The sequence below is a fragment of the Mus musculus genome, chromosome 18 (genome assembly GCF_000001635.26).
Source record: "Mus musculus strain C57BL/6J chromosome 18, GRCm38.p6 C57BL/6J".
In the NCBI taxonomy this organism is placed as follows: Eukaryota; Metazoa; Chordata; class Mammalia; order Rodentia; family Muridae; genus Mus; species Mus musculus.
Genome location: NC_000084.6, coordinates 67,078,335 through 67,099,329, shown reverse-complemented (window position 1 = coordinate 67,099,329; position 20,995 = coordinate 67,078,335). Strand labels below are relative to the sequence as shown.

General features: G+C 46.1%; 1 protein-coding gene across 1 annotated transcript in view; it reads right to left on the bottom strand.

The window, feature by feature from the left end:
• Gnal (guanine nucleotide binding protein, alpha stimulating, olfactory type) overlaps positions 1-11,032 on the bottom strand; it is a 138,495-nt gene extending 127,463 nt beyond the window's left edge. The window contains exon 1 of the mRNA NM_177137.5: positions 10,457-11,032. Within this exon, the coding sequence (NP_796111.2) occupies positions 10,457-10,802 (346 nt within the window). The 5' untranslated portion in view covers positions 10,803-11,032. The remainder of the gene's footprint in view (positions 1-10,456) is intronic.
• Between the last annotated feature and the right edge of the window lie 9,963 nt (positions 11,033-20,995).

Below are 20,995 nucleotides of genomic sequence, written 5' to 3'. Positions count from 1 at the left end.
TGAAAGAACCAGGGCACAGCTATAATCAAGCTAAACCAGATCAAAGTTCAACAGTATAAAAAGTTCAGAGCTTGACTACTGGGACTCACTCACAATTCCCTGGGCTCGAAACTCCATTTTTCTGGTTCTGCCACCCACAGCACACACAACTTATCTCGTAGGCTCAGGCCGGCTCCATTCCACATCTGTGGCCGTCCTCTGCAGCCATGGCACCATCTCTCCAAAATGCTGGAGTCTCTGCAACTGGGCTGCACCTTTACCAATACCCTCTCCTAGGCTCTCTCCAGGGGCTCTGATCCCATCATATGGTGCCAAGCCTTGGCGTCTCTTCATGATCTCTTCAAAAGATGGAATTCTATTGCAGCTGAGGGTGTACCTTCACCCGTGGCCTCTCCCAGCCTCTTTTCAGGGATGCCAGGCAAGCCACATTGTATGAAGCCCCAGTGGCTCACCATGACCTCCTCATGCTTTCTAGACCAGCACCACCTAGAAAACTCTTATGTATTACCAAGTTCAGCTATCTGCACACAGCACAGCCTTGGTGGATCCCCCTCTGGAACACAGCTTCTGTGTACTGACCTTGGGTGAAGGAAACACTTCCCAGAAGATTTCGCCTCAATGATGTTGATGTCTTCGTAATTACAGCTGATTCTCAGGCTCAGCTGATCAGCATTAGCTGTCTCAGCGAAGAAAATGTTTCACTTTAGTGGTTCTGGTCTCTTGTTAATTACAGCCAACCAAAACCACAGATTCTTAATACCAAGTAGCAAATGGCTTGGATAATCGTGAAAGGACTCTCCAACTCCTCTCTGAAGCTTCACATTCCATGTCTCCTTTGACTGCATTTTAATGGAAGCTCCCGGAGAATAGCCCACTGAGCTGTGGGCACTTAATGGCTTTCCCAGCTTATAGTTCCAAGCTCCTACTACAATCCTCCCCCAGACACACAGTCAGATCTGTCACAGCAATACTACATGACCTGGCTCCAATTTCTGTCTTCGAGTTTTTATCACTGGTATAGAACACAAGAGCAGCTTGTTGGGGAAAGGATTTCATCTTACAGTTTATAATCCATCATCCTGGGAAGTCAGGGTAGGAACTTGGAGGCAGGAGCTGATGCAGAAGCCATGGAGGAGTGCTACTTATTGGCTTGATCCTCATGGCTTGCTCAGCCTGCTTTCTTATAGGACCCAGGACTACCTGCCCAGGGGTAGCACTTCCCACAGTGGACTGAGCCCTCCCATATCAACCATCAATCAAGAAAATACCCCCATAGACTTATCTACAGGCCAGTCCTATTGAGCCATTTTCTTGATTAAGATTCCACTTTTCCAGATGATCCTAGCTTGTGTCAAGTTGGCATAAAAACTAGCCAGCACAAACATACAAATCAAAAATAGACTTAAAAAAAAAAAACCAGCAACTAACTTCACAGGGTGGTGAAAAATTCCTGTGGGACTTCACCCTGTGCTTCTAAAGGAGCTAAAGATGTGAGTTAAAGTCACAGCAGTATTCTGGTTAAAAACAAACAAACAAACAAAAAAACAAATAAACAAAAAACGGTAGTGACTGTCCCTAAAGAGACTGCTCTTCATGAAAGAGGTATGGTTGAAATATGTATGTATATCTGTCTATCTGTCTGTCTTGTCTATCTATCTATCTATCTATCTATCTATCTATCTATCTATCTATCCATTCACCCAACCACCCATCCTTCTATCCATCTATTACTTTCCCCTTTCCATTTTTCCTTTTCTCTCTCTCTCTCTCTCTCTCTCTCTCTCTCTCTCTCTCTCTCTCTCTGACAAAGTCTTGCTATTTGCTATTTGGTTCTGGCTGGCCTGCAATTCACTTTATTGCCCAGGCTGGCCTCAAATTCATGGCAATCCTACCTCAGCCTCCCCCAAAGGCTGGTATTATGTGTGCCACCATGCACAGCCCTGAGTTTGCACCTTAAGCTTCATGTGTGGAGCTTAATTGAAAATTGAAGGTATTAAGAGAGTAGACACACTGGGCGGTGGTGGTGCATGCCTTTAATCCCAGAACTTGGTAGGCAGAGGCAGGTGGATTTCTGAGTTCGAGGTCAGCCTGGCCTACAAAGTGAATTCCAGGACAGCCAGAGCTACACAGAGAAACCCTGTCTCAAAAAACCAAAAGAGAGAGAGTAGACACTTAATCCAATGTGGTGTCTAGAGGTGATGCCTATAGGAGCTGTTCAGAAACTAGATGAAGTCATTAGGATGGATTTCCATGACTGAATAACCAAGGGCTTTATAAGAAGACAGAGAGAGACTAGGACATCTGCTCTCCTCTCCTCTCCTCTCCTCTCCTCTCCTCTCCTCTCCTCTCCTCTCCTCTCCTCTCCTCTCCTCTCCTCTCCTCTCCTCTCCTCTCCTCTCCTCTTTTCTCTTCTCTTTTCTTTCCTTTTTTCCTCTTCTTTCTCCTCCCCACTCTTGGATGTCAAGACAGAACCACCTTGAGATGAAGAGATTACCAAGAGGCTAACTAGTAGACAACCACCACTTGCAAGCCCTTCAATTTTGATCTTCAGAAGTATAAGCCATAGTAAACCTCTCATTGTTATAAAGTTACTTGGCCTCAGGTGTTTCATTATAGTTGCAAAATGGATTGATACACTTCGTCAAGCCAATTATGCTTTTAATTAGTATAGATCCAGGCTTGTCATCAATGGGCCTTCTCAGTGTGGCCTGGGGGAAACCAGAGGCAAGAACAAGCTGACCATGTAGTCAGTCGGTGGCTCACAAAAATATGATCTAATGATGCTAATGAAGAAATAGCTTTGCTGGATGTGGTCGCACATGCCTTTAATCTGAGCACTTGGGAGGTAGCGGCAGGTGGATCTCTGAGTTGGGGGACAGACGGAGCTACACAATAGATCCTGCCTTAAAAAATTAGTCTTCAGAGGAAAACTGGTATTCCCATCTTATTCTAGGAATTCATAACACCTGGCCACTGTGGGAACCAGTGTAGGTCCTCACAAGGCATCAAGGAAATGAAGCTTCCTCTTGTAAGACAGGGCATGAACTCTCTGCTTTAACTGCTGGTTAGGACACAATTTTGCATCTACAATTCATATTGAATTATAATCCTCAATGTTATTTTTGCCACAGAGCCTAGGGGGGGTCTCTAAGATGAAATAGGGTTATAAGGCAAGATTCTAATTTGATAGTGCCGATGTCCTCATAAGAGGAGAAACAGCAGAGAGCCCCTCACCTACACACAGAGAGAAGATTTTAATAGCAAATGTGAAAGAGGCTGACTACAAGACCAGGAATCCACCCCAGAAAACAGACTTGTTAGCACCTCCATCACAGACTTCCTGCTTACAAAACAGAGTTCTCTCAGATCCCTCCCTACTGCCTGTGTTCCACATCTCGCCACTGACTGTCAGGAGCCATGATGTGACAAGCTAAGAACCAGCAGGTGATCATCCTGAAGTGGCCTGCCTCGGATTATTATATAATCTGCGACAGGTAAGCCCTCATTAATCAAGGCTGTGAGGGACTCATTTTAGGAAAGAGTCCTGCTATTAATATACTTTTCCTGTTATTATTAAACATATATAACAATCACTAAGTAGGAGCACACCCCTTTGGAGCCAATCTCTGCAGATCCACAAAGATGTACTGTTTTGTAGTGATGCTATATAGACAAATAGATGACTTAAGTCTTAATGATGATCCTATAAGAATTCCTAAAATTTTATCTGTAATTATTACGTTTTTTTTTTTTTATAATGGGACTGCTATTAGGTCCTTTTCTGATAGTCAAAGCTGCAATGAGAACTCTGCCAGTCTCTCAAGTGTCACCAGTTAATTACTCCTAGATGGTAACCAGACTTTCTCCTACCCGGAGCACATTCTAAGAGGTTGTAAAATAGTTAACCAAAGGTCATAAAAAGGCAACTAATGACTTATTATAGGTGCTAGGACAGAAGGTAAAATATTGACTGGGTTTATCTATACCAAATTTCACTTATAACTTAGTTATGGTTTTAGACCTTCTGTGAACCTGTGGAGCTCAGACAGGTAATGGATGTTTAGCCAGATAATCACTCCTAATGGATATGCATGTAAACATTCGCTGTTGTAAACTTCTACTTCAATTTATGATTTTTCTGTGTGAACTTTTGATGAACTTTTTCACATGTGATCATGTATTCTGGATGATGTTTAAGAGCTGAGGACAAAGAGAAGAGTCAGAACTGAGGGACTGGGGTGAGAGGAACGGAGGTGAGAAGAACTCAGCTGAGGAGAAGTTTTTAGACAGAATACTTTTTAGATTAGAAGGAAAATGCAGAGTGGAGTAACTTAGAAATTATAGGTAACATAAAATACTAAGAGAGCAATATGCAGCATGCAGAGGGAACGATGAAAAAGATGTCGCAGAGAACAGAAGGAGCAGGCAGGCTTCCCCTTACCATGGGACAGAACAGGTCCCATGGTAAGGACAAGGCAGGTTTAGTCTTATTAAAAGAAACAAAGCTTTTTTTCTTGCAAACATGGGTTTAACTCATCTAGCATTAAAAATGTAGAAGCCTTTTCTTTTTCTATGTAATAAAAATTGGAGCACATTTTTAGTGCTCCATGAGAATGAGTGAGTTCTTTCTGCACCAGTGCTTGGACTTTTGCTCCGTGTGCATATGTAAGCATGGATGAGTGTGTAAATATGTAATTGTGAGAATGTATACGTGCGTGTGTGTGTGTGTAATTGTGAGAATGCATGCAAGCTGGGCCCAACTGGGTTTGAATGAAAATGAATAAATGATCGTGAATGAAGCTGAATATGAATTTATGTGAGATTATGTATATTTGCTTATGTAAAAGTTTTTCCTTCTTCGAGTGTTATTCTCGTCTCCTGGTTCAATAGAAGTTCATTGCTCCAAACTTCCCCCTAGCCCGACAAGCAGGGGGCATCTGGACAATAAGGAGAAGGCTCTAGCAATTAGTCCTTTACTTAATCTCCTGCTGTTTTAGGATGAGGTGCTAAGTGCCAGAGACTGAAGTTTCTGGCCTCAGAGGATCACAGAAGGCAGGTCAGCTACAATAGCATAGTAACTTAGACTTAGATAAGTAAACTTTTTTATTATACCAACCTTAAATTTCTTGTAAGACAAAGTCTTACCCCAGTATCTCATAAGACAAAGTCTTACCTTCTGCCTTCGCTCTTCCCCCTCCACTGCCTCAAGAAGAACCAACAAGAAAGAAGAAACACACCACACTGGGGCTGCCCCCACACCCCCCGGCCCTCCCCACCTCTCTCCGCAACTGACCCTTTCCCCAAGGCCACACCTCCCAATTCTTACCATGCTGGTCAAACTTGACTCCATCCCATTCACATCCCATCCATAGATACGATAATATCCTGTATTCCTGAAAGATGCTTCCCCTATCATCCATCCCATCAAGGGTCCTCACTGTTCCAGTGAGGTTCTCAGACAATTCTCAGTGAAATAGCTTGTGTGCTTTATTCCGTGTGGACAGGGACTACATAAACATTGAGGAGTGGGGTGGGATTTAGGGGTAGTTGTTTGTGATGCTACTGGGAAACCTTGCTGAGTGATATACGGGAGAGAGTCAAACTGTCTGATCCACCTTATGGAAGAGCTAGACTTTGGGATGACATCCTGGCCTAAGTAGTTACTGTGGGTGTGGATAAGAGCATCCTCAACATAGTGGGCTAGGTCAGAGGGTCATGGAAGCAAGTGTACCGAGTGAGTCTATGAACTCTGTCCCTGTCTTAGTTAGGGTCTCACTGCTCTGAAGAAGCACCATGACCGAGGCAACTCTTATAAAGGACAACATTTAACGGGCGCTGGATTACAGTTTCAGAGGTTCAGTCCGTTGTCATCATGAAGGGAAGCATGGCAGCATCCAGGCAGACACGGTGCTTGGAGAAGCAGCTGAGAGTTCTACATCTTTGCCTGAAGGCAGCCAGGAAGAATGTCTCTCTTTAGCATCGGTGGGACCTGAACATAGGAGAAGACCTCCACAGCCCACCTCTACTGTAGGGAGAGTTGGTTGAGTGAGCTCAGACCCTGGGAAGCTCAGAGACTTGAGATCAGCAGGAGTAGGGCAGCTCCCTACCCATTTTTGTACCTGCTCTGGAACCTGTAACCACGACCTCCCATTGAGAGGACCGTGGGTAATCAGTCACATAATGCAACACCTGGAATCCTTCCTCACGCAAGTAGAGCGTCACTAACATCTCAAACGGAGCCAATAGAAAACACCTACCCCTAAATCCCACCCTACTCCTCAATGTATGTAGTCCCTGTCCACATGGAATAAAGCACACAAGTTATTTCACTGAGGATTGTCTGAGAGTGGCTGTCTTTACTGAGCTGTAACACGTGGGGAGGAATTCTCTCTCGTAAAAAAGCTGAAGGATCTTAGACCTGCCTGGTGGCTGGCCAGGCTCATGCTGCCTATGCTGCCGCTGCAGTAGCTGCTAAGAAACCTGGGGCCCTGTGCTATCTGTCTTATGCAGGCCACCCAAACCTCCATTGCTTCTCTTCTAAGATCTGTAACAGTCCTAGCATTCCCCACCAGACCAGAGCCTTATGGAACCTGTTCATTGCTTGTGGACAGCAGACAACACCCCTTGGTGACATACTTCCTCCAACAAGGCTACACCTTCTCCAATAAGGCCACACCTCCTAACAGTACCACTTCCGGTGGGCCAAGCACATTCAAACCACCACAGTTCCCAATGTGGGCTCACAATTTAGGATTATTAAAGGAGCGGGCAAGCAAATCACTGGCAGACATAGGAGCAACAGAAGCAGACAATCTAAGACCAAGGGCCTACAAGTCTGATCCATGATTTCTGGTCAAGTCCTTTCTAAATTGTAACAAATGTCAACGACCTTTCTGTATATAACCCAAATCCACTCAAAATATATAAACCATACCAGATTTAAAAAAATTATTATTGTGATTTACTTGTGTGTTTTAAGATTGGTGCTGGGAGCCCAGGGCCAGTACCTGCTACCACTGAACTCATCTTAGATCCAGGCTTTCCTGTTGATAGTCTTGGGTGGAAGATTCAATGTACTCCACAAAATGAGTCATTTGAGCTAAGGCCACTCACATTATACAAACTATATTACGCTATGAGGTAATGTCTTTAGAGAGAATAACAATCAAACATATGCTAAAGAAACTTATGACTTAGAGCCCTCCAGAGCATTCTTCTGAGGGCATTTCTCACTTCTCTTTTATAGCTTCAGCCTTCTTTATCACAAATCAAATGCTTTTTGCTTCATATATTTCTGATGGTGGTGCTTCTGGGATTGACCCAAAGCCGCACCTACATGTCCTAAGCCCCATTTCTATTACTTTTTAGGAGTTATGTCTGACTAGTCAATCACACTGAAAAACCTTATGTTAGTGGCTGCAGAGAGGGTTCAGTGGTTAAGAGCATTTGGGTTCTGATAGCGGACTTGAGTTTAATTCCCAGCACCCACATGGGAGTTTGTAGCTGTCTATAATTCCAGTCCCAAGGTATTTGATGCCATCTTTTTGCCTCCAAGGATATTGGATGCACATGGTGCACAGAAATACATGCAGACAAAACTCCATGCATACAAAAGAAAAAGGAATTAAATAAAATAATTTAATAAATATTGTTTATTTACATTATTTAATTATTTTTACATATTTAATTATTACAATTAAATAAATAATATTTAATTAAAATAAAAGCATTATTTTAATCCTAACTCACGGCCTTACCTTACTAACCTACTTTTGAGCCCATAATCCTCCTCGTTATGAGCTTTTAGAATACGATCCATTAAACACTAGAAGTATGTGTGAACTTCGAGCTCTCGTTATTTCAAATGTGAGGTAGCAAACAAGCTGTATCAGGCTATGAGACAATGTCTTTAAAGAGTACAGCCATTCAAAACTCCTTACAAGCAGTTGAAATTTATTTTTGCCTTTCAAAAAAATGTCTTTAGTGCTCAAGTCTGCCACTATGGTTCAAAATAGGCACGGAAGTCTAGAAATGTGATTTTGTATCCTCAGGCTCTCTTGAAACATTTGCTTTACCGCATTCTAGAAGTTGGCGCTGGAGAGTAGAACTGATGCTTTGTGCTCTCCTCTTTTGAGCCAATTGTTTTATTCCTTGGTATATGGTAGTTAACTCTTCATTTGAAGTTTGGGGCTCACTTACAGTTTTAGTTGCCAAGGTTAACAGTGGTTAGAAAATACTAAATGGAAATTTTCAGGAATAAACTATTTGTAAGTTTTTAATGACCCTTTTAATTAACACAATGAAATCTTTATTTATTTATTTATTTATTTATTTATTTATTTATCTATCTATTTATTTACTGTATCTGAGTACACTGTAGCTGTCTTTATACACACCAGAAGAGGGCATTGGATCCTATTACAGATGGTTGTGAGCCACCATGTGGTTGCTGGGATTTGAACTCAGGACCTCTGGAAGACTAGTCAGTGCTCTTAACCACTGAGCCATCTCTCCAGCCCACACAATGAAATCTTGTGTTGAGCACCCACCCTGTCCCTCCACCTCCTGCCTAGGAGGTGAATTGTCTTTTGTCCAGAGAAGCCACACTGTATATGCTACCTGCTTGTTGATCATTTAGTAGTTACCTAGTTTTGATACACTTTGGTATTTTCAAGCAGCTCTAATACTACAATGTTATTGATAGGAGGTGTGAGAATGGGCTAGGATACTTGCTGTATTCTGTAACATGGCATTTATTACAGGTTATTGTTCATAAGTGTTCTATTAGTTGTTAGTCTCTGTTGTGTTAGTTTAAATAAGTTGTTCCTTTAAATTGTGCCCAATTTACATATTAAGCACCACAGTAGGTGTGTATATATGGGCAAAGCATAGTATGTAGAGGGTTCTATACATGATCTCCACTATCCATAGAGATATGGAAATGTATCTCCTGAAGAAAAGGTAAGGGGGGGCTCTCATGTTTATAGTTTGTCTCTTGTTTCAAAAGAAAATTTCCCTTTGTTTTAGAATTCATACATTTCACCATGATACAGTAGCTAGTTTTGGTTTTCAATCATTCACTCTTAAAGTAGGTGAGTCTGTTTAAACTCAATATTTCTTCCTGAGATTTTAAGAGCTGTGCTCATTTGGAAGCCAGTTTTTACTTTGCATGGCATAGCCCCCTCCACAGAGCCGAGTGCAGATGGCTAGCCATTCCATCTGATAGCTCACAAAATTGGATCAGATTTTGACATCTTCATTTCCACCCCACCACCCCCCCAACCCCCACCAACCCCTCACCTTCGAAATCTAAAAGGCAACAAGTAGAACAAAGAATTTAAGATTCAGGGCCAGTGCTTGCCCGGCCTGATAGCTTGTGTTTCATGCCTGTCTACCACAAGTTGGTAGGCGAGAACAGACACACGTAAGTTGTCCACTGACCTCTACACATGTGTGCCAACACACCCAAATAAGTGTGATAAAGTTGTAAAACAAAGCAATCACTTTACGATTTAGAGGATGAAGACACGCCTTTGACGCTCATGCGCGAGGACCTGCCTTTGGATGCCAGCATCAGGGAAGCCCGGCAACCCCAACGCTTGGCGGTTACAAATCTTAGTCCAGCTTCAAGGAGAGACTTTGTCTCAGAGGAACAAGGAGCAAAGCGACAGAGCAGGACCCCCAATGTCCTCCTCTGGTCTCTGCCGTGTGCAGACACACTGTGTACACAGGCACAAGGAATTCGTGACCCGTTTCCCATTTTCATCGCACACTCGACTGTACAGAAAATGTTTTTCAGTTGTTGAAGAGCACACTCATGCTAAACTCTGAAAAATACCAGGGGACCTCCCAGTGTTGGCAGGTTTATGTCCACTTTATTACAGTTGGGAGGGACGATTGAGGCTGGGGGCGGGGCACAGGGTGGGAACAGACAGGCCAGGCCACTCTCTTATGTCGTTGGTTCTGAGAAGAGCAAACACCCTTCTGGCACCGGGAACTTATAACACTAGGTGGCCAAGGGTGCGCTTTCTCAGCAGCCAGCACCCTAAATCCATCCCAGCTCTGTTCTCAAGACCGTGCTTTCAATAAAAGCTTTGTGGTTTACTAAAAGGCTTTCCAAGTCTCCTATCATTGGCGTTCTTAGAACAAACTAAGCTGCCCGGACTGTGGCAGGAAATGGCAGGGCTAGGATAAGGCGTCCCGGTGGAGTTCACGCTGAGGAAATCAATGGATTAAAGGCGGAAATTTCCCAGAGAGGCACATTAATTAGTAATTCGTGAGCTACTGGCCCGCGGTCACAAGGCATGGAAGAGAGCAAAATCACCCAGGAGCGTTCTGGCGACGAAGCCATTTAAATGTCAGGCTGAAAGTCATTCTGTCTGCAGTGTCCACGCCTGACATTCTCCAAGGCAGGGTCCCGCCCGAATCCCCCCAGCTCCCACCAGTGCAGACCTACCCAGCAGCAGGAGCCGGTGCGTCTGCTGCAGGTCCCGCTTCTGCTCGCGCAGCATGCGGTCGATGCCCCGGCTGACTTTCCTCGCCTCTTTAGCCGCCTCGCGCTCCTCGGCTCGTAGCTGCTCCTGTCGCCGGCGGCTCTGCAGCTCGCCTGGCGGCCGCGCGTTCGCGACGATCCGGCCGCCGCCACGCCGGAGCAGGGTCCCTACGGGAGCCGGGGCTGGGATCGAGGCAGGGGCCGGGGCGGCGCTGGGCTGAGCATCCTCTGCGCAGGGTTCCGAGGCCGCACACGGGGTGTCCTCTGGGCTCCCGAAGAGCAGCGGCCGCAGGCTGTAGCATAGGCCCATCGGGGCGCGGGGCGCGGGCAAGTCCCCGCGGGTCAGACCGGGGCTCCCGCCGACGCCGGAGGCAGCGCTGCACTCGGACCCTGGGGCGCCAGCTGCGGGGCGTGGCTGCGGTGGGTCCGGCTGGGGGACCACGGCCCCTCACTGCCCCGAAGGGCCATTGTGCATCCTTCGAACGTCCCAGGCGCGAGCTCGCACCTGAGAGCGCCCCAAGCAGGCGGAGCTGACCAAGGGCCTTGGCCAGCCCGCCCCCCCCCCCCCCCTTACCGTAAAACCGCCGCGCAGACTGCTCCGGTTACCGTAAATACTGCCTCCTGTGGCAAGTATTGGTACCCTGGCTGCCTATCATAAGTGCCGGGCAGAACTCCTTGCCTTGTTGCAGGGATGGTTAGGTTACCACTAGCTAGGGCTGAGCCAGAGACTAAGCGACCTACGGTGCTGGGGCAGGATGGAGCATTGTTAAACACTGTTGAAAATGTTAGTTTCTATGAGTGAGCAAAACTCCCAAGAGAGGGTTGGTGAGACCTATGAGCAGCAATGGATAGAGTCTATCCGACAGACTGTTCCCTTAAGCTTGGCAGCTTGGAGCTGGGAGGATATTAAACAGCACCCTGCTCTGTACACTTAAAAGCCCGGTGACACACACCAGCTGAATGGATAACGGCAACTGAAGCAAAGACTCCGGATCCAGAAGGCCTTGATTCCAGCCGTGACCATCACTGCAGACATCCCTTGCCAGCTTTGGAAGACAGTATCTTCAGCAAGATAGGATTTGGTGGCTATTAGATGACCTGGAAGCTCTTCTCATTTACAGCAGGAGGGGAAGCAGTAAGAGGCCAGGGCCGTGGAACTGGAGGCTGTGCTGGGATCGGGGCAAATACAATTCTTCACTTACATGATGCATCCTTACCATGCCTTTCTCCGGGCTATATAAATTGGGGGTTCGGCTACTTTTCACGTTGTGTCCATGGTATTGCGACATTAGGTCTAATAAAAAGGATTCCCCGAATGGTCTTTCCTTGCCTGCGTGTGATCTTTATCATGGATACATCCAGCTTAGCTAGAAACAATAGTGGGAACAACCAGCTATGTCAAAGAAGATCCCTGAAGGGTCGGGAGAACAACCACCAGCAGCTCCTGAGGCCCAGTGGGGAAGGGCAGTGTCGGAAGGCAGAGGTGACAAGCCAGAGTTGGAAGGAGGAAGGCTATGAAAAGTGAAAAAAAGAAAAAATAGAGGAGCTGGGGTCACTGGAGCTGCCCGCCCCTCAGGACTGAGGGCAGATACTTCAGGTCTGCTTCAGAGCTATAATTTCATGGTCACTGTAGGATAGGAGTGGAGAGTCTCAATGGGAAGTTCTCCAGGGCCCTAATACTAGCTGACACTAACCGCTGCTGCCTGTTGTTGTTGTTGTCACTCAAGGGCAGAGAGTGTCACAGGATGCAGAGTGCCAGGCTGCTTGTGGTTGGACCCTGGAGGGGCAGGGAGCACACCTGGAGCCACAAGTCTCTGGCTTCTAAGGCCTGGAGTCGTGGTGGCACACGCTTTTAATCCCAGCACTGGGGAGGCAAAGTTCGAGGCCAGCCTGGTCTACAGAGTGACAGCCAGGGCTACACAGAGAAACTCTGCCTCAAAAAAACCAAAACACACCTCTCTCCAAAACAAACAAACAAACAAACAAACAAAAAAGCACGTAGAAGAAGGCTAGAGGGTAAAGGGTGAAGACTTCTTTTATGGGAAGAGAGGGAGAGGGGAGTACTTTTAAAAAAATTGGGTGATTATATCATTTCCCTCTTCTCTTTCCTCCCTGCATGAATTCATGGTCTCTCTCCCTCTCCCCCTCCCCTCCCCACCCCCTACTCTCCTGTCTGTCTGTGTCTGTCTGTCTGTCTGTCTCTCTCTCTCTCTCTCTCACACACACACACACACACCTAGATATAACTTCCTCAGCCCTCCTGTAGCATGCTTAGCACCTTCCTAAGAAAGCTAGCCAATAGAGATGAAGCTGTCAGTAGGGCCAGCCCAATTTCTTCACAAACTGTGACTCAAGTATATGGCATCTTCAGGAGGGGCAGCCAGGAGCACCAATACTGGCTTTTAAAGTTGGGGGTGCTTTTGGGACTTCAGGGACCAACAAGTCCAAAAGAAGTAATGTACTCCTGGCATTAGGCTTTCTGCTAGCCTACTAGATATATACCTGGTAATAGATGGCTAGGTCATATGGTAGCTCTAATACATTTAAAAATGTTTTATGTAAATATGTATGTATATGCATGCACGTGCCTCCTTGCCATGGCATGCATGTAGAGATCAGAGCACATTTTTATTTTTATTTATTTATTTTAGCTTTTTGAGACAGGGTTTTTCTGTATAGTCCTGGCTGTTCTGGAACTCACTCTGTAGACCAAGCTGGCCGTGAACTCAGAAATCTGCCTGCCTCTGGGATTAAAGGCATGTGCTACCACTGCCCAGTTCAGAGCACAATTTTTGAAGCTGGGCCCCTTCTTCCACCAAGGTCATTCTGGTCAGGCCTTTTCTAATTGTGCCTTCTCATCGACCAAAGTATGGTAGTTTCTTTCTCTCTCTTTTTTTTCTCTAGATTTATTTATTTATATTATGTATGTGAGCACACTGTAGCTGTACAGGTTGTGAGCCATCATGTGGTTGCTGGGAATTGAATACAGGACCTCTGGTTGCTCTGGCCCAAAGATTTATTTTTTATTATAGCTAAGTACACTCTAGCTGTCTTCAGACACACCAGAAGAGGGCACCAGATCCCATTACAGATGGTTGTAGACACACCAGAAGAGGGCACCAGATCCCATTACAGATGGTTGTGAGCCACCATGTGGTTGCTGGTATTTGAACTCAGGACCTTCGGAAGAGCAGTCAGTGCTCTTAACCGCTGAGCCATCTCTCTAGCCCTGATATGGTAGTTTCTAATTTTAGTGTTTTGGTTTCTTTGGAGTAACGACCATACTCTATCTTATGTCACAAGAGTCTTGAAGGAGCACAAGTAGTGCCTTCAACATAAAAGTCACTATGAGATCATGCCCATGCTTTATTTAACCTATGTACTGTGTAAAATATACATTACACATTACATCATGCCCTTAAATATGTATTATCAGTTACAAAGAATTTGAATGCAGCTAATTTAATTTGTAACTATAAAACGACTTTTATTACTTTCCTGTTGTGATGATAAAAACACCATGAGTTATAAACGAGAAAAAGTAGGCTTACATTTCCTGAGGGCTGAAGTCTATGGCGAAAGCAGGCAGCTGAGAGCTTACATCTCCATCCACAGGCCGAAGGCAGAGAGTGCGCCCTGGGGATGACAGGAGGCTTTGGTGTGCCCCGGCTTCCTGCCAATGAAGTTCCAAAAGATTAACACAGTCTTCAGGCTAGTTTTACTTCCTGCTTGTGGTTTGAGATGTGAGCTCTCAGCTGTTCCTGCTGCCACCCATGCCTTTGCTCCACCATTATGGACTCTAACCTGTTGAAACTGTAAGTCAATTAAACTCTTTCTTCTGTAAGTTGTGTTGGTCATGGCATTTTGTCACAGCAATAGAAAAGTAACTAAAAGAGTTGACACCTGCTATATCAACCAGACTCCAGGGTTGACAGCACACTTTAACAGTCAGCTGACATTAAGCATTCATTTTCTTTGTTACAAAATTACTTTATGGGGCCTAAAGAGATGGCTCAGTGGTTAAAAGCACTGGGTGTTCTTCCAGAGGTCCTGAGTTCCATTCCCAGAAACCACATGGTGGCTTACAACCATCTGTAATGAGATCTGGTTCCCTTTCTGATGTGCATAGAAGACAGAGCATTCATACATGTAAAATAAACATTTTATTTTTAGGGCTGAAGAGATGGCTCAGCAGTTAAGAGCACTTGCTGCTCATGATGCAGCCTGGGTTCCCCGTCCCCACATTGCCACTCACAACCATTTGTAACTCCAATTACAGGGGATCCAATTCCCTCTTCTGGCTTCTGCAGGTATCAGGAGTGCATGTGCTGCATATATATATTGGGGCTAGCCTGCGGCTCTCATGTCCAGGTTCGAGCCTGGGAGGCAACCTGGAGCTGAAAGAAAAGAGGGAACCTAGGCAGGTCGAGAAATAATGGAACCAAGACATACTAGTCTGTTCAAGGTTCAAATGTTTAATGGTGACTGCGCTTATAAAAAGGCGGGAGGCCCATTCCCACCAATTCATCCTTGGAGCTTGGAACCAGCTGCAGGTGATGATGTGCAAGATAGGGTGTAGTCTCCGGAATAGCTCTCAGCAGGTAGCAGTTGACAGTGGCTGAACAATAGAGTGATCTAGGGAGGAAGGCTCCACCCTAGATAATCTCCTTAGTGGCAGCAAAGTCAAGTTCTGGCTCAGCCAGTTTCAGGCTGAGGGAAGGTTACAAATATACATGCAGACAAAACACTTGAACACAGAAAAGTAAATCAACCTTAAAGAATCTAAGTGTGTATTTGTGGATCTGTGTGTGGGTCAGTGCAAGTGAGCGTGCCTGCTGTGGGCATCTGATCTCTAGCGCTGGAGCTATAGATAGTTGTAAGCTACCCATTGTGGGTGCTAGAAACAGAACTTGGAGTGTTCTCCAAGAATGGTTCACTCTCTTAGACTCTGGGTCATCTCCTCAGCCTCATCTACTTAGCTTTTATTGATGCATTTGAAACTTTTGATTGTTAGTGGATTTTTGTGTGGACTCTGTTCTCCTCTGATGTTTATAACCTCATTTCTTGCTTTCAGAGCATCGATATTTCATACTGTGGTCAATGTTTGGGGCTTATGATGCTAGCTGTCCTGCTAAGCATTTCTTTTTTTTTTTCTTTTCTTCTCTTTTGTTTTTCCCTAGATAGGGTTTCTCTGTGTAGCCCTGGCTGTCCTAGATTCAATCTGTAGACCAGGCTGGCTTCAAACTCACAGAGATCTGCTTGCCTCTGCATCCTTAACGCTGGGACTAAAGGCCTGCACTACCACGTCCAGCTGCTAAGTGTTTATTTTCTTTTTGTAGGCTGCACCTTTTGGTTTCCTAAATGTAGAAACTGGTTTTGGTGCCAATGGTGATACTGGGATGGAAAAACCTAAATAAGCTCTGCTAGCTCTCTCTCTCTCTCTCTTATTCAATGTTTTTGGAGGTCACACAGCTGGCCCTGCATTATTAGTTTCATCCTGGTTTTGTTGACAACGTCTCCCATGACCAGAACACTGGCGTTTGTAATGCCTGTCACCACTAATGCCAATGAACAGAGACAGGAGTTGAAGAACTTCACTTATTTTCAGGGCTTGTTGCCTAAGAAGGCAGCAGGCTCACACCCTAGAAAACTCAGATCTCGTGTCTAGACAGCAAAAGGGCCCACATGACCGTCAGCCACTCCAGAATCGAGTCTTGCTCCTCTGGCCAGACGGTCAACCCGACCCAAGCCCTGTGATGGCAGGTGCCTCTTTACCTCCAGCAGGACTGTTCTTTTCTAGCTGCATTGTATCCTGAGTTACAGGTATCAGAGTGGGTCACAGGTTTATCAGCCTTTTATAGTAAGCTGTAGTGTTGTAGGCCCTGCTGCCTGCCAAGAGGAAGACAGACAATATAGATGAAAATGGACCCACATGCCTCAGGACGCTATGTGAATACGCATTCTGTTCAGCACGCATCTGCCCAGAAGGCAGAGGTCAGAAGGATCCAATATGCTTTTTGCCAAGTACATGCAGCTGTTTTCATTACAGCGAAGTGGTGCATTTGTCATGCTGCAGGACAGGGGTCTAAACATTAAGAACACAGGCATCTCTGGCCAGCTTCATAGAGTGGTGGTTCTCAGCCGGTGGGTCCCGACCCCCCATGGAGGTTGACCATCCCTTTCTCAGGTTCCTAAGACCATCTGAAAACACAAATATTTTTCTGATGGCCTTAGACACTGATACTCTCTGCTCCTCTATCCGTCTTTAGGTGGGTCCACGCTCATGCAGACACTCCCACATAGAGTACCCAGGACTGTATCAATGGGTCAGAGCTTTAAATCTTACTTGGATATCCAGTGATCTTGAGACATCTTCTCTATCCCACTGTAGAGCGTCCGAGGCATCTCTCTAGCAAGCTCCACTGCTGTTGGTGCCCCCAGAAGCACTGCCTGTGGGTCCATCTATGCCTTGTACAACCTGTCTTCCATTGATCCTGCTTTTCAGGTTTTCAACAGAAACTTGTGTCCCAGCTGGAAGGAATGCACAGACCTGTTGTGTAGCCTCCCCCAGCCTGAAGCAGGCTGGTAGGTGGGGCCACCTGCGGTGCAGCTTTCTCACTTGGCTGACTCCTTTTTGAAGTGACAACCGCCCTGCTCTTCTGCTACCTGCTGAAAGGCTGAACCTGTCTTCCTGAGATGTTCCTGAGATAGCTGACTACCTGTGGAACTGGCGACTTACTGCTAACAGCTCTGGCAGACAAGTGCTAACAACTTGGCAACAATACATCAAGAAGCCTGGCAACTGAGTGCTGATGGAATGGCTCCAGGCACCAAGAGTGGACTTGGGGGAAGGGAATGGGCTTTCCCCCTTATAAGCACTTGAACAGTGAATCATCTTGGCTCCATTAATCTCTTGCCATCTAAGTCTTTTTCAGCCCCAGCTTGCCTCCCAGGTGTACCTGGTTCATATAGGCCACGTGCCAGTATACAACACTGTTGACAGCAAAAGTTACATACAGCTGATGACTGAAAAATCTGTCCTAGATTGCACACACAATTTCTACTTTTAAATCCCCGATTTATTAGAGTGTGACCCAACTTAAGGGTTGTCTGGAGTGGTTGCATCAACAGAGGCCCTAGAGAAACATTGTTTATCCCATGTATTTTTTTTTTTTTCCACACTGACAGACATCAGCAGAGTGACTGTTTCCTGACCCTGGCCACCAAGGAAACCTTTTCTCTTCGGCTCTTCTCTTTTGGGCATTAACTTTTCTGTGACATATGAGCTTTCAGATCTGGGTCTAAGAGTAGAAACAGTTGTTTTGGTCAGTGAGTGTAGGGTTTTTTTTTTTTTCTCTTTGTGAGGAGCCGCCTTCACAGTTAGCCATTACAAGATGGCGCTGACATCCGTTGCTCATGTTGAAAAACAAGTAGTGTGCGCAGGCGTCAGGGTATCTTTCCATTACCTGAGCCCTGCCTCTCCCGTGGCGTCATCTGGGCTGATGGTGGGCAGCCAATCTGGATGGTGCACGTCTCCAACCGTACTTCGCAGTCTATATAAGGGAAGGGTTTTCTGCTCTCTGGGTTTCTTCTCCTGAAGCTGATCATCTATCTCCCGAGATGCATTAAAGCTTTACTGCAGAAGGATCCGAATGTCCTGCGTGCGTTCTTGCTGGCGAGACGGTAGCGTGGGTCATCTGGTGCCGGAAACCTGGGATCAACATCGCCGGCATCGAGAACCCCCGGAGATGGGGTGGATTCAGAACTGCAGGGAAAAGGTAAGTTCGGAGAGGTATGTCTGATCGTGAACCTCTTATCCCTTTTGATTTCGGTCTTAATCTAGATGCACCCTAGGAAGGGGCGGTAGAAGCTCTAGTCTTGGTTGCCCTGGACCTCATTCTGTTTCTTATTGTTTCTTATTCTGTTCATCGAGGCTGGTGTTGAAATTTGAGGTGTGGTCAGTCTGACGTAGATAAGCGGCAGCACCGAGGTATCTTGTAAGCTTCCTGTAGATAAGGGAGCAGAGTGCCATGTTTACTTTCACTTTGCTTAAGGAGTACCATAAGTCAGGCGTAGATCAGCCGCAGGCACTCACTCTATCATGGGCTCCTCACAGTCAGTGATCACCGCGTTATAGGCAGTGCTAAAGCAACGCGACCTGCAGGTCGCCTCCTGTACGCTGTAGAACTTTGTTAAGGAGGTGGATCGAGTTGTTCCCTGGTATGCCTGTTCGGGGTCTCTAACTGTAGCCTCATGGAATAAGCTAGGGAGGGACCTTGACCGTAAGCATGAAGAGGGAGACTTACGTCTGGGCACCAAGGCAATTTGGAAGCTGATAAAAAACTGTCTAGAGGATGAAACCTGCCGACCCGCCATTGTGGAGGGACAGGGAACACTAGAAGAGGTTCAGGACAGTATGTCAGAAACCGAATGGAGCGAGAGAATGGGAGCTCAAAAAAAGAAAGACATGTCTAAGAAAAAGGGCCCTCCCCAGGATTCAGAAGGAAGGGGAGAGAGAAAGAAGGGCAGTGAAACTGAGCCCTCTACTAAGAAAAAGCCTTATACTAATTTTTATCCTATCCATGACTTGGAGGCCTTAGAGATTGATAGTTCAGGGTCCGAAGATCTAGACCCCAGTGAGGAGGCTGAATTAGAGGAGGCAGCAAAGTATGAAGAACAAAGATATAACCCTGACCGATGGTCGTGATCAGGAAGTAATAAAAAGGGTAGCATACCAGCTACTGTGCTCACAGTGCCACCGCCTTATGAATTGCGGTATAGCGCTAACTCCTTTTTTCCTCAGGAAGAGTTAAAAAAGATACAGGTGGCATTTCCAGTCTTTGATACTGGGGAGGCGGGGCGTATGCACACCCCAGTGGATTATAAACAACTTAAAGAACTTGCTGAATCTGTCCGTAACTATGGGGTCAGTGCCAATTTTACTCTGGTTCAGGTCGAGAGATTCGCCAATATGGCCATGACCCCGTCAGATTGGCAAATGATAGCAAAGGCTACACTCCCTAATATGGGACAATATATGGAATGGAAAGCTCTATGGTATGATGCGGCCCAAAATCAGGCCAGGGCCAATACCACAGCAGTTGATGACAACCAGAGACAATGGACCTTTGAATTGTTGACCGGCCAAGGGCAGTATGCCGCCAATCAAATTAACTATCCTTGGGGGGCATACGCCCAGATAGGTGCAGCTGCGGTCAAGGCTTGGAAGGCACAAGAAAAGGGGAGGCTGGGGGTCACCTTACAAAGATTGTTCAGGGCCCCCAGGAACCATTCTCTGATTTTGTGGCAAGAATGACTGAGGCCGCAGCCCGGGTCTTTGGCGACCCCGAGCAAGCCACACCTCTAATTGAACAGCTCATTTATGAGCAAGCCACCCAAGAGTGCAGGGCGGCCATCACGCCAAGAAAAAACAAAGGGTTACAAGACTGGCTTAAGATATGTAGGGAGCTAGGAGGCCCTCTCACCAATGCGGGAGTAGCCGCGGCTATATTGCAATCTCAGAGGCGCCCTAATGTCAACAAACAAAAGGCGTGTTTCAATTGTGGGAAAGCTGGACATTTGAAGAGAAATTGCCCTGTACCTGAACGCGCAAGAGGAGCTGTTCTCTGCTCCCGCTGCGGAAAGGACTATCACAAGGCTAGTGAATGCCGCTCTGTCAGAGATGTAAAAGGAAGACTCCTGCCCCTGATAGGTGAAGTTAATCCCTCACAGTCAAAAAAACGGGGTGCTGGGCCCCCGATCCCAGGGCCCTCACAAATATGGGAGCCGCTTTGTCAAAAGCCAGAGCAGGACAGAGGAGATGACACCCGACGAGTCACAGGAGTGGACTTGCGTGCCACCTCCAGTTTTTTACTCATGCCCCAAATGAATGTGCAACCAATCCCCGTTAAGTCTCCTAGACCCTTACCCCCTCGGACTATGGGTCTCATTATTGGGCGAGGATCTCTCACTTTACAAGGCCTTGTGGTTCATCCTGGGGTAGTGGACCACCAACACCTGCAAGACATTCAAGTCCTTTGCTCCTGCCCCCAAGGTATTTTTTTCCATTAGCCCAGGAGATAGAATTGCACAATTAATATTCTTGCCCAGCCCCGATAAGGATAAAGATAACACAAAAGAATTGAGAGGTATGGGTTCTTCTGGCCCCGATTCAGCCTATCTAGTTATGCCTTTGAATGCCAGGCCTACTCTACATCTTTTTATTAATAACAAAGATTTTGAGGGGATTATGGACACCGGAGCAGATAAGAGTATCATTTCATCTTACTGGTGGCCCAAGAGCTGGCCTGTTACAAAATCTTCTCATTCTTTACAAGGCCTGGGTTATCAATCTTGCCCAGCGATTAGTTCATCCACCCTGACATGGCAAACCTCAGAAGGACAGAGGGGCCTGTTTACTCCATATGTGCTCTCGCTGCTGGTTAACCTATGGGGCAGAGATGTGCTTTCTGAGATGGGAATCACATTAACCAATGAATACTC